The sequence below is a fragment of the Cydia strobilella genome, chromosome 10 (genome assembly GCF_947568885.1).
Source record: "Cydia strobilella chromosome 10, ilCydStro3.1, whole genome shotgun sequence".
Taxonomy (NCBI): Eukaryota; Metazoa; Arthropoda; class Insecta; order Lepidoptera; family Tortricidae; genus Cydia; species Cydia strobilella.
This window is the reverse complement of record NC_086050.1, coordinates 19,314,597-19,328,510: the sequence shown is the minus strand read 5'-3', so window position 1 is coordinate 19,328,510 and position 13,914 is coordinate 19,314,597. Positions and strand designations below refer to the sequence as shown.

General features: G+C 40.7%; 1 protein-coding gene across 2 annotated transcripts in view; it reads left to right on the top strand.

The window, feature by feature from the left end:
* Positions 1 to 568: 568 nt before the first annotated feature.
* LOC134744592 (organic cation transporter protein-like) overlaps positions 569 to 13,914 on the top strand; it is a 53,395-nt gene continuing 40,049 nt past the window's right edge. Inside the window, exon 1 of one of the 2 annotated variants that reach the window (XM_063678451.1) lies at positions 569 to 766. In XM_063678451.1, the coding sequence (XP_063534521.1) occupies positions 594 to 766 (173 nt within the window). In that variant the 5' untranslated portion in view covers positions 569 to 593. The remainder of the gene's footprint in view (positions 767 to 13,914) is intronic. The other variant, XM_063678452.1, reaches the window with a different exon arrangement.

Here is a 13,914-nt window from a genome sequence, read left to right as displayed (position 1 = left end):
TTATTGCAAAGCGATAAGATCCGACGGTCAGTTAAGTGTTAGTACACCAGTGACTAGACGTAGCGTAGCGGTCATAGTTGACAAATAAAAGTGGTGCGCCTAATTGACCGTGGTTGGAGGAAAGGCTCGTTAAATCGCAGTCGGCGGCGCGCGCGCACCACGCGAGCATTCCCCGCCATCTAAACCGTACTTAGATCTAGTTAGAATAAATCTGTACATTCAGAATTAGCGATTTTTCCTCGTCACTGTGATTACCAACTCGCGCGTCAATGGTGTTTTAGACAAAAAGTAGTTGAAGAATTAGCAAACAATTTTCGGGCTATTCTTACTTTTAATAAAACTTTAAAGTGACAATACCCGCGATTTTTCATGTGATTTCTTCTCATTAAATGGAGTGTAATAAAGAACAACTAAATACTCATGCTACAAAGATTCAGTAAACGGCAAACATTTTCGGAATTTACCTATCATCTTTAACCCGATTTGCGGCCTGTAAAGTGAAACTGAATCTTGCAGTTTTCGCTGACGGGCGTTGGACTATAGTGTCAAAACTTTAACTTCTTTGGTACATAACTTAACGTAAATCAAGTGCGATGAAGGAGCAAGAAGCTAAGTCATCGTCAGACAGGGTGGATTGCGACGAGCTGCTGGCGCGGCTGGGCGGCTGGTTCCGAGCTAGGGTGCTGCTGTGTGCTGCGCTGGCGGCCGTGCAGGTCGGCCTGCTACACACTACGTACATATTCCTCGCCGCCGACGTGCCTTACAGGTTAGTATAACAGTCTTACCCTGCATGTGACAACTCAGGCTGGTTCCGAGCGAGAGGGTGCTGCTGTGTGCCGCGCTGGCGGCCATGCAGGTCGGTCTGCTGCACACAACCTACATCTACCTGCTGATGTACCTTACAGGTTAGTACAACTGTCTAGCAGGGTATAGACGGAGCCAGTCAAGCCAGGCTCCAGGGTGGAGTGCAGGTCGGCTTGCTGCGCACCACCTACATCCTGATGTTCCCTACAAGTGAGTACAGAGTACAGCGAGGGTGCTGCTGTGCGACGTGCTGGCGGCTGTGCAGGTCGGCCTGCTGCATACCACCTACATCTTCCTGGCTGCCGACGTGCCCTACAGGTTTGAACAACTGTCTTAAGCAGATGGTAGCTATCATGCTTTTACACCTCGTGTTAGCATAGATATTCAACGAATAATGTGCATTCATAATAATCATAATAGCCTCATGCCGACTGGCCTGAATGTTGGGATCAAAACATAAAGTAGAAGAACCAGCCTAGCAAGTGCCTTTCTTGCTACCGAATTAACTTACAGGTTGGTTACAACTGTCATCAGCAGTTGGTAGATGGAGTAAGCCAAGCCAGACGCACGGCACGGTGGAATGCAGATGGCTCTGCTGCACACTGCCAACATCTTGATTGCCTTATTAAATAAATAAATAAATATTATAGGGACATTCTTACACAAATTGACTGTCCCACGGTAAGCCCAAGAAGGCTTGTGTTGTGGGTACTCAGACAACGATATATATAATACTTATACAAATACTTAAATACATAGAAAACATCCATGACTCAGGAACAAATATCTGTGCTTATCACACAAATAAATGCCCTTACCGGGATTCGAACCCAGGACCATCGGCTTCACAGGCAGGGTCACTACCCACTAGGCCAGACCGGACCGCGTATTAGTTAGTACAACTAAAGATTAAATTCATCAGAGTTACCGTGGCAACGACTGCTGCAGCGTTCACGCGGGCGATGTCACAGTTAATATTGATTTTCATATGTTAAGGCGGGATTCCCCCAGTGAGCGACACTGTGCGGCACAAGCATATTCAGTTAATTCAGTATAGTACAAAAATGCTTCTGCCGTACTGTGCCGCACATTGGTGGTGCCCGCCGTTAGCTGTGATTTTGTATTTTCTTATAAAGTTGGTAGAGTTGTTTTGTGCATTAAAGTTAGCTGGGAGCCCCCGTAGCATTATAAACAGAATAAAATACTCACAAACTGCAAAAATATTTTAAGAACCAATTCGATTACATACACAACTTTTTACCCCATTCGGTTGTAAATCGATGGGCTAAACAAATAGAGTAAGACCAAACATAACACTTATCACATTGACAGTGGCGCTAGGTGAGTAAAACTAGGAACTATTTTTTTAACGCAAGACAGGCTTGACGTCTAGGAATGTAAAATTTAATCTAAACTCAATAAATTGGGTCATTCTCAAAAAATATGTCCGCGGTCTAATTGCCGCGACCCACATAGTTCATACAAAATGTATGAAACGAGTCGTGGCAATTAGACGCAACCGCAAATATATCAGAGAATGCCCCAGTTTACAATAAGAAAACCATGCATTTCTTATCTTAATTATAAACAACTTGTAACGGAGCGTCCGATTACACGCAAATTAGATAGACCTATTTAATAGCTCTTTGAAACACGGGCAACGTTTTTTCATCTAACAAGACCACTATATTTCCTATCAAGGTTCCATTCATAGGTCTCAACAACTCAAGCACACACAATGGAATTGATATCTCATTGTATTTGGCCAACGTCACTGTTTACAATTGCGGTCGTTTTACAACATGCTACATTGGGAAACATCAGCATCACACCTACTCTAACAACAAATTAAATTACTTTCTTAATATTTTAATTTGGGTTTTTTTACAAGTACCTCACACTACTATTTAAACTATAAACGAAATAAAAATGATTCTAGCCCCGAGCACTTGAGGCCTTGGTATTTTTTTACTTTGTATCCCTTATTTATTTCGTTTTTAGCATCACACATGTTATATTAATTTTACGGTCAGTGTCATTGGTTTTCGCGGTTTCGTTACACTGATAATACTTAGTTTGGGATGAATGTGTGTATGGTGTATGTAAAGGGATATCTATTGTACGAGTATGTATTGTGATCCCAATAGTCCGCCGACTGGCCTGAATGCTGGGATCAAAGCATGACGTACGCTGTGCTGTACGTGTGTGTACGGTCACATCTGCTTTTGGCCGGTCGAACAATGCTTCAGCTTCTTGGATACTCGTGCGTGTCTGATCTGACGTTATCTTGATGTTTGGTCAGTCAGTGTTTCCGTCATGATACCCTTTTGGGAGGGTGTGAGGGGGCTCTTCCCCATCCCTGCTGTGGAGCCTGTGTAGTGTCGCATCCCACCTTGTGGGGTGGTCGTACGCCATTGTGGGGACGGCTGTGTGATCTGTTGTAGGCCAGTTTTATCGCTACCGGCCGTTATCCAACCCCACGACCCTTACCGCCTGGGGATACCGTTTGAGCGGGGCCAGGTTTCTGGGCCGCAATGAAGGCGACCGGCAGCTTAGGTTGGCGTGTGCGTCGTGCCTATGTGTAGGCGTCATCCGATGTGTGTTGTGTTGTGTCGTTTTCTTCTTCGCTGTCTTCTTTGTGTTGTGTTGTGTGTGTTGTGTGGGCTCGGGGGAGATGCCGATGCTTGATGTTTGCCGAATAAGGCATTGAACAAATGTCGGCTGTACACACAGAGAGACGAGAGACTCTCGGCACCGCCCCTATCTAATCGGAGAAGCGACAAGGAAGAAGGGAGCATGTACACACTCGTTCTCGGCCTGTCTCGGGGTCTCTTCACGAGTGTGTTCAGCCTACATTAGGTTTGAAGGGGGTTAGCAATGGTGGAACGTGGCAGGTAGGCTAGTGGTTGACCTTTTACAATTTTTAGCGAAGAAACCTAATACTACGGCTATGATGGTGGTAGTATTTGTCTACGTGACAACATCCGTCTCTTTCAATCGCGTGACAATATTTAGTTAATCAGAAAAGTATGTCTGTGTTATTTTGAAGAGGTTTCGAATCGCAAAAATAAGTAAGGTACTTAGTCTTGGAACTGAATCATCATGCCGATAGGTATGGTATACTGTCTACATCATCATGATGTATTATGTCTATACAATACATTCAGTACTAAAAATCGTTGGCTGAAGATCGCAGAGGCACTGTGCGACTGTGCGTGTGTGTCGAGTTGACTGAGGTGAGTGTCCGGCGCGTGCGCCTACCTACGCGTGCTGCTTATTGACGAAAATGATGCCGTCTGCTATTACCCCAATTCCACACGCTCCTCAGCGATAAGCTACATATGACATAACGAATTACGTGGCTAGGATATTTGACATATTTTGTCTGCATTTATGAACAGAAGTAAGCATTAAATGTTATACTTTAATTCTTACTGGTAGGTAACTCAAATTCGGTCCCAGACCGATCGATCTCTCTGACCGGGGGCGGGTATCAACCACCATACCATCTCCTGCTATGGACGCTGCACCAGACGCATCTCGCATCACACTTTTGTATCGAGTAAAACATTACATGTATCGCGCTTAATGACTGTAAAGAACATTAATTAGAAATTGACCGTTCTCTTTTATTATCTATATTATTATATTTACCAGATATTCAGACCAAATATTGACCAATCACGTCTAGACTCATTAGCTGCACATTGGACTGACTGACTGACTGTTGTGTTGTTGGATTGTTGTTGTAAAATGTATATTTTCATCATACTCGCTCTGTAAATGTTGATATTGCACGCAGGCTTAGCGGGAACTATCGAAAAAGCGTTTTCCCTAGGGAGTTATGAAGTTTCTAGTATTATAATAAACAGTTTTTTGTCTTTTTACTTCATTTTGGTATCGCAAGTGTGATGAAAAACATTGTGTGTAACTCGGGGCGTAATAATATTGCAAACTCGAGTCTATAAATCGCTTCAGCAAGCCGTCGCGATTTAACTATACTCTCGTTTGCAATATTTAACCATGTAGCACAATGTACTATTTTATGACCTAGAGAATTTTGTATTTTTGTTATACCACGTCGGTGGCAATCAAGCATACCGCCCGCCTGATGGTAAGCAGTTACCGTAGCCTATGGACGCCTGCAACACCGGAGGTATTACACGCGCGTTGCCGACCCTTTAAAAACCTGTACACTCCTTTTTTGAAGAACCCCATACTGTAGCCCACGGGAAAACCTTGGCAGGGAGCTCATTCCACAGCCGAAGCGTACGCGGGAGGAAATTCCTCTTAAACCGCACAGTACGCGACCATTTAGGTGCTAGGGTGTGAGGATGAACACCCTGCCGATGGCGAGCGGTGCGGTGATAGAAAGCGGCCGTGGGCATCATGTCAAACAATTCTTCAGAGCACAGCCCATTGTACAAGCGGTAAAACACACACAAGGAGTTAAGTCTCTCCTTAGACTTAAAGGTTTAATACCGCTTGTGAGTTTGGGATCGTCGACGATTCGTACAGCGCGCCTTTGGACTGAGTCGAAGGGTCCAAGCTGGCATCCAGGTGCTCCTGCCCAAAGGTGACAGCAGTACTCCATATGGGGTCTGACTTGCGATTTATATAGCATCAGTCTTTGCCTCTATGGCGGTCAGCAAAATATTATCGGCGCGTGTCGATAACTTAGTATAGGTTAGAGCACGTGCTGATCCGGTTACGATAATGTCTGTACCGCCGTAGATTAGAGATGTATAAAACACTTGATTATGGTTTAATAAATCAGTCTAAGTCTACCCGTCAACGGTACTTTTTCTCACCCAACTACGTTCCCCTAAAGTGGTGACCCCGAGTGGGGTTCCCACGGGGACCGACGTGCACGGTTGCCACTTCGCTACAGTGGTAACCCGCCGAAGGAACACGCACCTACTGAGATGTCTACACGAAGAGCTCCAGTGAAGAAGCCTCGGAAGTAAGTGACTGCGACATTCAATTGCTGGTCGAGAAGGACTGACAAAGTGATCTCGTCTCAATTTGATTTCGCCACCCTTCCATCAAATGACATCACCGACACTGCCAAGTAACATCGCGGGAAAGCAGCGGCTACTCCCATTATATTCCGGTTTCCGGATTCTCACCACAGAATATCGTCAGAAGGGAGAAGAGATAATTACAACGAGCTTGACATGACTTCACGATGACACCAGACATCCACCAACGCTTTATGGCAAGAGGATCCTGATTAATCCTGATGTGGCACGCAGCAAACCTAGCGACCCGACTACTTTACTCAGCGCTCCACTACTAGTCGTCGCCCTCAACGCTCGCCTTGTCGGCTCTGAGCACCCCGCTCGCCACAATGGCTCGAGATTCTCCGCTCGCCACCCTGGCTCGAGCATCTCCGCTCGCCACACTGGCTCTGAGCACCCTGGCTGCACTCTTCATACGTCCGCCCAGACGTATTAGAAGATATCGGCACGTCTCCGTTTCTTCCAAGAACGACAAGTTTAAGGAAAGGATACAACGGGGAGGACTGTCACAACGCATCAAGAATATATTCAAGGAAATTCACGCCAAATAGCAAATTAATAAAAATGAAGTCATGTGACCAGCTGTGATGTGTGAAAATGCAAGCAAGCACAATATGCGACACGCGCGAGGAAATTATTGTCAACGCAGCATGCGTCGAGACATGCCGCAGCGATTCATTTTCAAGTTCACGGTCGCGGGGCCGTGATTGAAGTTATAACGTCCTGGAAGGGAAATAATCGTATCGTAATCGTATCCTGTTCAGGACAGCTCCTGCGAGAGACCTGGTCGTCAACCCTACCGGTTGACTAAGGGGGGAATATTATGGCGGTCAGCAAAATATTATCGGCGCGTGTCGATAACTTAGTATAGGTTTGAGCACGTGCTGATCCGGTTACGATAATGTCTGTACCGCCGTAGATTAGAGATGTATAAAACACTTGATTATGGTTTAATAAATCAGTCTAAGTCTACCCGTCAACGGTACTTTTTCTCACCCAACTACTTTCCCCTAAAGCCTCAGAGTAAAGTATCGCCTCGCTATATTGAGCACACCGAGTTTTTTGGATGCCAGATCAGCCTTCCCTTCCAGGTGGCTACGGAATTGGACGTCACTGGAGATGGCAACACCGAGGATCCCAATACTCCCTGACATGGTAAGGGCTGTGCCTTCGAACTGTGGGACCACAGTAAATGGGGTAATTTTGTAATTTGTTTGTATTTGTAACTGCATTGCAATCTATCGTAAGTTTATTACTGTTATTACTTGAGTCAGGGGGTGATATCTCGAATTTAAAAGGTGTTTTGATTCCAAGTAGAAATAAAAAAATCGTTTTTTTTCGTTTAAATCAAGTAGAACTAAGCTCGAAAATGTGTAAATGGGTTGTTCACAATCTATTATTTCACGACAAGAACTTAGGGCTCCAGTGTTCTTCACATTTAGGAGTAGGTAGGAAATATAAATTAAATATTTCATTCAGTCACCGCCACTGTCAAAATGCCGTTGATATTTTATTGATTTTTTTATTCCTCTACGACATGCTCGATTGCAAAACCCACTTCTAATACTGCGAAGCAGCAAACTTCATGCATATATTATTGTGCAAATAATTTAATTACTTCTTTTATAATGCAAAATTAACTTACCATGTAACAATGGACCCCAATTCTTAGTACCTATTACTTATTTCAATAACTAAGTATTTGATTAAATGCTATTGAAGGTGGCGCCCACACTTCGCAATTACTCCGTGTAGGTGTAGCTTTCGTTTTACTGTTGACTGTTCGTAAATTTTATTGCAATGACAATAAGTTCCATCAGTGGTGAGCTGGTGAGTAGTGTTGCTAAATAAGTACTCTATCAATGTTTGACCTTAACTTTGTTGTCGCAAGTGCGAACTTGAATAGATTCGGTGATAATGACATAGATTTTAGTGAGAGGTGCGCACGTGTATTAAAACTAGCAAATAAACCATAAACCATCTAGGCATGCAATGCAGAAGCGGCAATTGTTCAGTTCGTCTAAATACAGAACCATATTTACTTCCGTCTAATCCTGAAATAGAGTATAACAAAAGGCTGACGACAAAACTGTGATTTCGTGAAACACCGGTTTGGAACAGATAGGTACAAAATTAAATTAAGATAGATAAGTCTGCGGTAGCCGAACATTTGCTACAGTCGGGACCAAACAACTGGATGGAGCTCCATAATCCCAAAGTCCTCTCAACGGAACGTCTTTACTACAGCAGGAAAGTACGTGAAGCAATTGAAATCAGAAAACATCGAAATTTCAATCAAAATGAGGGACAGAGGATTTCGTCTTCGTGGAATCCAGTAATTAGCAAATGTAAGGGGAAAAAACATCCCACCACATACCATCGGATGTCGTGAGTGTTGTGTGTAGGCAAAGTGACAACCCTAGCGTACAAGTTAATAATCAAGATCAAGTGCGGGTAGTTCGCAAAACCCGCGCGGCAAGAAGATGTTGATCAATACAATTCCTCGCCAGTCTGCCTGTGACCACGAACGTAACGTCACGTTCGAAACGTCAGGCCATAAATAAACGTAAGTTTGTACGCGATTAAGTCCCGTGTTAGTTTAAAAATTATGAGATACAAAATTATTCACATTTTGGGGTGACACGTCCTCGGGTTGAGAATGTGTGCATGTCGTACAGTCAGCATCGAAAGTAACGTATCAAACTATGCGTCAGAAGTATTTACAGAGGTTTTAAAAGTATTTATCTAATATTTAAAGACAGGGAAATGTAACTAACCAATCTATGTGTGCTGCCACCATTATTGCTCCACCGACAACTACATTTGTGCCGTGCTCGAGAACGTTTTCCGTTTGCTATAGGAAATATTTTCGAGCGAGAATGTTCCCCACACAAAAAGGGGAACGTTCTCGCAACTTTGTCTCCATCATTATATACAACTTGGACCTGAACGTCCGTCACGGCATGTTACGCCTCTCACCTGTATGTGTGTCATTACCATCGCAAGTTCACCTCCAGATCTACTCCATCGATAACATCACCATGAGACGGCTTAGATGGTGACATTCTTTGCGAGAATTGCATCATCAAGAATGTGGGGAGAGAGTTGGAATAGGCTTAAGTCTGTCACACCCCGAGCGATATCCATATTGTATTTATAAAGTAAATATCAAAGAAGAAAATAATAACCTATTAACTGATCCTCCAATCATTTGAATCCAACTTTTTTTGCTATACAACTTCACTAATGCTATCTGAAAGTAAGTATAAACGAAAACCATTCAAAAATAATAATATTAGTGGTTGACTGGTTGACATATACAAATTTTTACAAAAGGGGCAGGTATTCGAACCTTAAAGGCCAATTCGTACACACACTGTCATCTAAAATCTAAATGATGTGATTCAGTTATTTTGCTTGATTTGTAGGTATTTTATATTTATTCATTGTATTAGGAATGGCACCTCAAATATTTAATAAAATTCCGAATACTATTAAATAATTAAATATTGCACATTTTAAGAAAACATTAAAATCACTGCTAATTCAAAAATGTTATTATAGTGTACAGCAGTTCTTGAACGATAATGATTTATAGCGTATTTTGATATTGACATTATTTAATTGTATTATGCCCTCTTTAAAATGACATCATTTTCATCATCATCGTTGTTGACATCATTTAATATTTATTGATTTTTAATTATTTGCATGTGTAATTAAGGAATTTATATGTAAAAATTCGTACGCCTACCGGCAAAACATAGTGATCGCAACGCTTTATTTTTTAAGACCAATATTATGTACCTATGTTAAACGAATAAATGATTCTGATTCTGATTCAAGATTCAGCCCATCGTGCATTTCGCTCGTTACATATGTATAGGTATTGGCGTGAAATTGTATTGGTCCGTACATGTAGGTACTTACCTACTTATTGGCGCGAGCGAGACGCACGGTAATTCAGATAGGTATCATTCTGATGTCAGTATACGTTCGAATTGGCCTACACTGAGTTCCATTGAGCATGATTGATCCGCTGCCTCAGATTGTCAACACGTTATCGCATGAACGTAGTTTTTCGCAGTTTTTTCCGTAAAACTCGTTTGACTAGTTCGTTGGTTTAGTCATAGACTACGTTAAATAGACACCGCTCTATGAAGCGTTAAAGAATGTCAGTTGTCACTAATGTCACTAAGTATATACGGAAAGAAGCGTAGTAGAAGAATATGTGTAATTTTTATAGCATCACAATTAACCATAAGGACTTTTAAAAAATAAACAAGTAATAATTAACAGGTTAGCATTAGCACAGATTCACTAGCCCGTTATTATTTCGCGGATAAAGAGAGTAATGAATGAATGAATGAATGAATGAATGAATAGTATTTATTTCAGTAATATTTTCAGTAGTATTTGAGTAATATTTTGTTGCAATTTAATACGATGTTCCGCCTACCTAATACATACATTTTAATTGGTCCTTTCTTTATCCGTTTTATCGGTTAATACGGTTTTCCGCTTATGGCGCGTTTTTGGCGTGGTGTTTCTATTGAGAATGTTTTAAGGCGGTATTTACCTACTGTAGGTGCTTCACCTAATAAATGATCTATGAGTGTAGTGGATCCGTCACGTGCTGGCGGCGCACGTGTTGCAGTAAGATTATCGACTATTAACGACCCTCCACGCGGTTATAAGCGTAGTCCGACTACCTTTTTTTTTTTTTTTGCACAACACGTATAATTTGATAAGCACTTCCGAAAGTCACTAAAAAAATGTACACTTGGAATTTAAAAAATTCACGGAGTAGGATGGAGATGGCAAGTGGGCGTTCCCGTCTATCCGACAGTTAGTAGCGACCGACTCACTTTATGCACAGACTATGCTCAGTTGTTGTGTAAACTTCATGCTCGAATGACATTCACGTCGTACGTACGCTCGTCTAACAAAAATTGATAATTAAATTTAAAATGCCGTATTGTGCAGTATTAAGCTGCAGAAATCACAGCGGTTTAAAAAATCTTTCACGTGGAGGTATTTCCTATCACCGGTGGTTATTTATTTAAATATAATCCGATAAATACGAAAAATCTGTTTCTTTTGCATTATTTACGAATGTTCGTTAAGTAAATCTATATTTTATCAGTTAGAACTTAGAGTTCACAATCCTTTGTCACTATTCTTTAAGTTTATCTGGAATATTCGCTATCCTAAATGTCAAATAACTTCGCTACTCAGATGCTGCGCAATGTCGATATTTATATCGATAAAGTTAAAGTTACGATATTTCAAGTTTGATGTTTGGTAGTTCGGTAATACATTATTATTTTAGACACGTTTCTAATTATTATTTGGGATAATCAATGTCTTAGTAAATATGGCAGCTCTGGTCATCAAGCACTAAGTTAAGTCGGGGTCATTTCATGGCAACCTTTCAAACCTTCGTATTCCTTTACATACGTTTTTGTTTTTTACACCCATCATATTTTCATCGTTAATATAATTAGACTAGGTACTTAATGCACTTATGCGTACAATGCATGCAATGTGCCATGAATAAACGTTTAATATTTTCTATTTCTTTATTATTAATTATTGTAGGTTACCACAAGATGCCGATATTAAAAATAAATGGATCAATGCTACTGGGCAAGAAAATTAGTTTCCGCAAAAATATAGCACAATTTGCTAGGAGCATTTCTTAGAGAAAGATTTCTGGGGATAAAATTGCCATACATCTCATCTAGCGTCCACACGCCTAAAACTTAGTTACTAATTTAGTAATTATTAGTGACATTCGGGCTCACTAAATTAATAAAAAGTGTTCCGTACCACGCAAACTAGCGTCAAATATTGGAATTTTGCCGCCCCCCTTCCTGATTTGATAGGTCACAATCTTACAATCAAATCAAGTGGGATCGATGAGCCAGTTTCATGTATGCTTTCACACCATACAATTAATTTGACAATTTAATCAGGTTGTCCCGTCTAGATTGGCCTTAAATGCTGCCACAAGAAAATTTATTGTTAAAGACGAATACTTACCTATGTAAGTAATTGCAGATTTGTGATTACAAAATAACAGCAATACCGAGTTAATAGACCTTTAAAGAACTATGATTTTATCTGTTTGACTTTAAGATATATTTAATGTTCACATTAACAACCTAGTTGGTCAATTAATAAGAAACAAATTTCTAGTTAGATATTTGTTGTACTGTACTACATATTATTTTTCATACAATCACGATTATCACTAATAATCATAAATAAAGTATCATCTAAATGTGTTAAAACATACGGTAATGAAATATCAATACCTAACTGAACACACAAATATCGATAAAACACTCCGATTACACTGTCCCCTCCCTATATCGTCGAATGGAAAGAAGTTCCAACGGTTAGCTACTCGCAGGCGTGTAGAGGTCTCCAAAACACCAGTGTAACGTGACCGTGAGATCCGTAACAAACCATGCGTAATTAGACCTTACTTATACTGGTTTTTTAGCCCTTTTCTCGCCTGTTAAGTAAGTGATTTTAAAATTATATAAAATAACGCCATCTGGTGTTGAGTAGTTGTATTAGGTGAACGTTGAGCGAGCTTTTGTGAGATGAATGAGATAATGAAAGAGTCGTATGTCATATAGCTTTGACATTATATTTTAAACCGTCACTCATGTAGCCTACAGTTGATATTCGTTCGAGAAATGTCCACCGGTAATAACTTTTTGGTATGGAAAGTTGCTACGAATCAGAGCAATTTTGTAAGTGTGTGACGTATTTTAACGTGGCTATGAATGTGTGAGTTTAGCGACACTGGTTTTCATACTAAATAGGAGTCATTTCACATCCACTAGTTTATTAATTCGTGAAAAAATTAATGTAACCAAAACAAATTGTTTTTCTGAGCCCGCTTTCCGCACTGGCGTGAACTGGTGTACGAGCGAAAGATAATGGCGTATAAATTTAGCTGTAGAAGGAAAGAAATGGATTAATGAGATGGAGATTATGGATTATGGCTGTTTACTGGTACCTAAATTTATTGCCAAATATTAGTTTCGCCTGACAATTAGGGGTAATTAGAATTTTAAAAGACAATGCCTTAAATAAATGAGGAATACGGATAACAGCGGCTTTACAGAATTAAAAGTAATATTGCACAAAAAAACACTACACTAGTAGTGACCTTGCCCAAGAAGCAGGAGAATCCTGGTAAGGGCATCTATTTGTTTGTGACTAAAGTACCTGCAATAATATCGGTTCAGACACTTTCGAGAAATCGGAAACTGTAGGTACCACCGACTCTAAAAAACAGGACAAGTGCGAATCGGACTCGCCCAAGGAGGGTTCCATACAAATTAGTAGGAACATCTATATTTTTTATGATTTAATTACAAATGTATAGTTTTCAGATTTTTCCCTGTAACTTCATCACTAATCATTAGTATAAAACAAAGTTGCTGTCCGCTGTCTGTCCGTCCGTCTGTCCCTATGTATGCTTATTAGATCTTTAAAAAGTTCTTTGTGTCAATAACTCGAAAATGTCAGAATTTTATCGATAGCTATCGCTAGATATCGGTGGCTCTGTGAGCTGTAGACCTCGCGAACCCCCATGGCATCCGACATTTTGACAAAAAACTTAAAACTGAATCAACAAAATACCTATTATATTTAATCTTGAACCTGATCCCACAATTTCACGAGAATCAGTTGAGATTGCTGAGAAATGGACTTGTAGGCAAGAACATCCGGACTTTCGTAAAGCGTTTTACGTCCAAGCTGAAATGCAAACCTTCGCTAACGGTCAATGAAGTGCTACTGCGCTTATCTCGACGCATGATTCAGACACGAATGGCCATAATCCATAATCTTATGTTCGGTTATGTAAATATGCGAAACCATAGTCGTCATACTTCTAACGGCCTTTCTTATAAAGGCGCTCTTACATGTGCGAAACTAATTACAAAGATAGATATAACTCCGTAATAGATGGATACAGTCTAAGGAAAAAACGTGCCTCGAAAATCACGAAAATTTGATTCTCGATCAGATGGCGCCACTAGTTTTGGCCTACACTCGTTTAGAG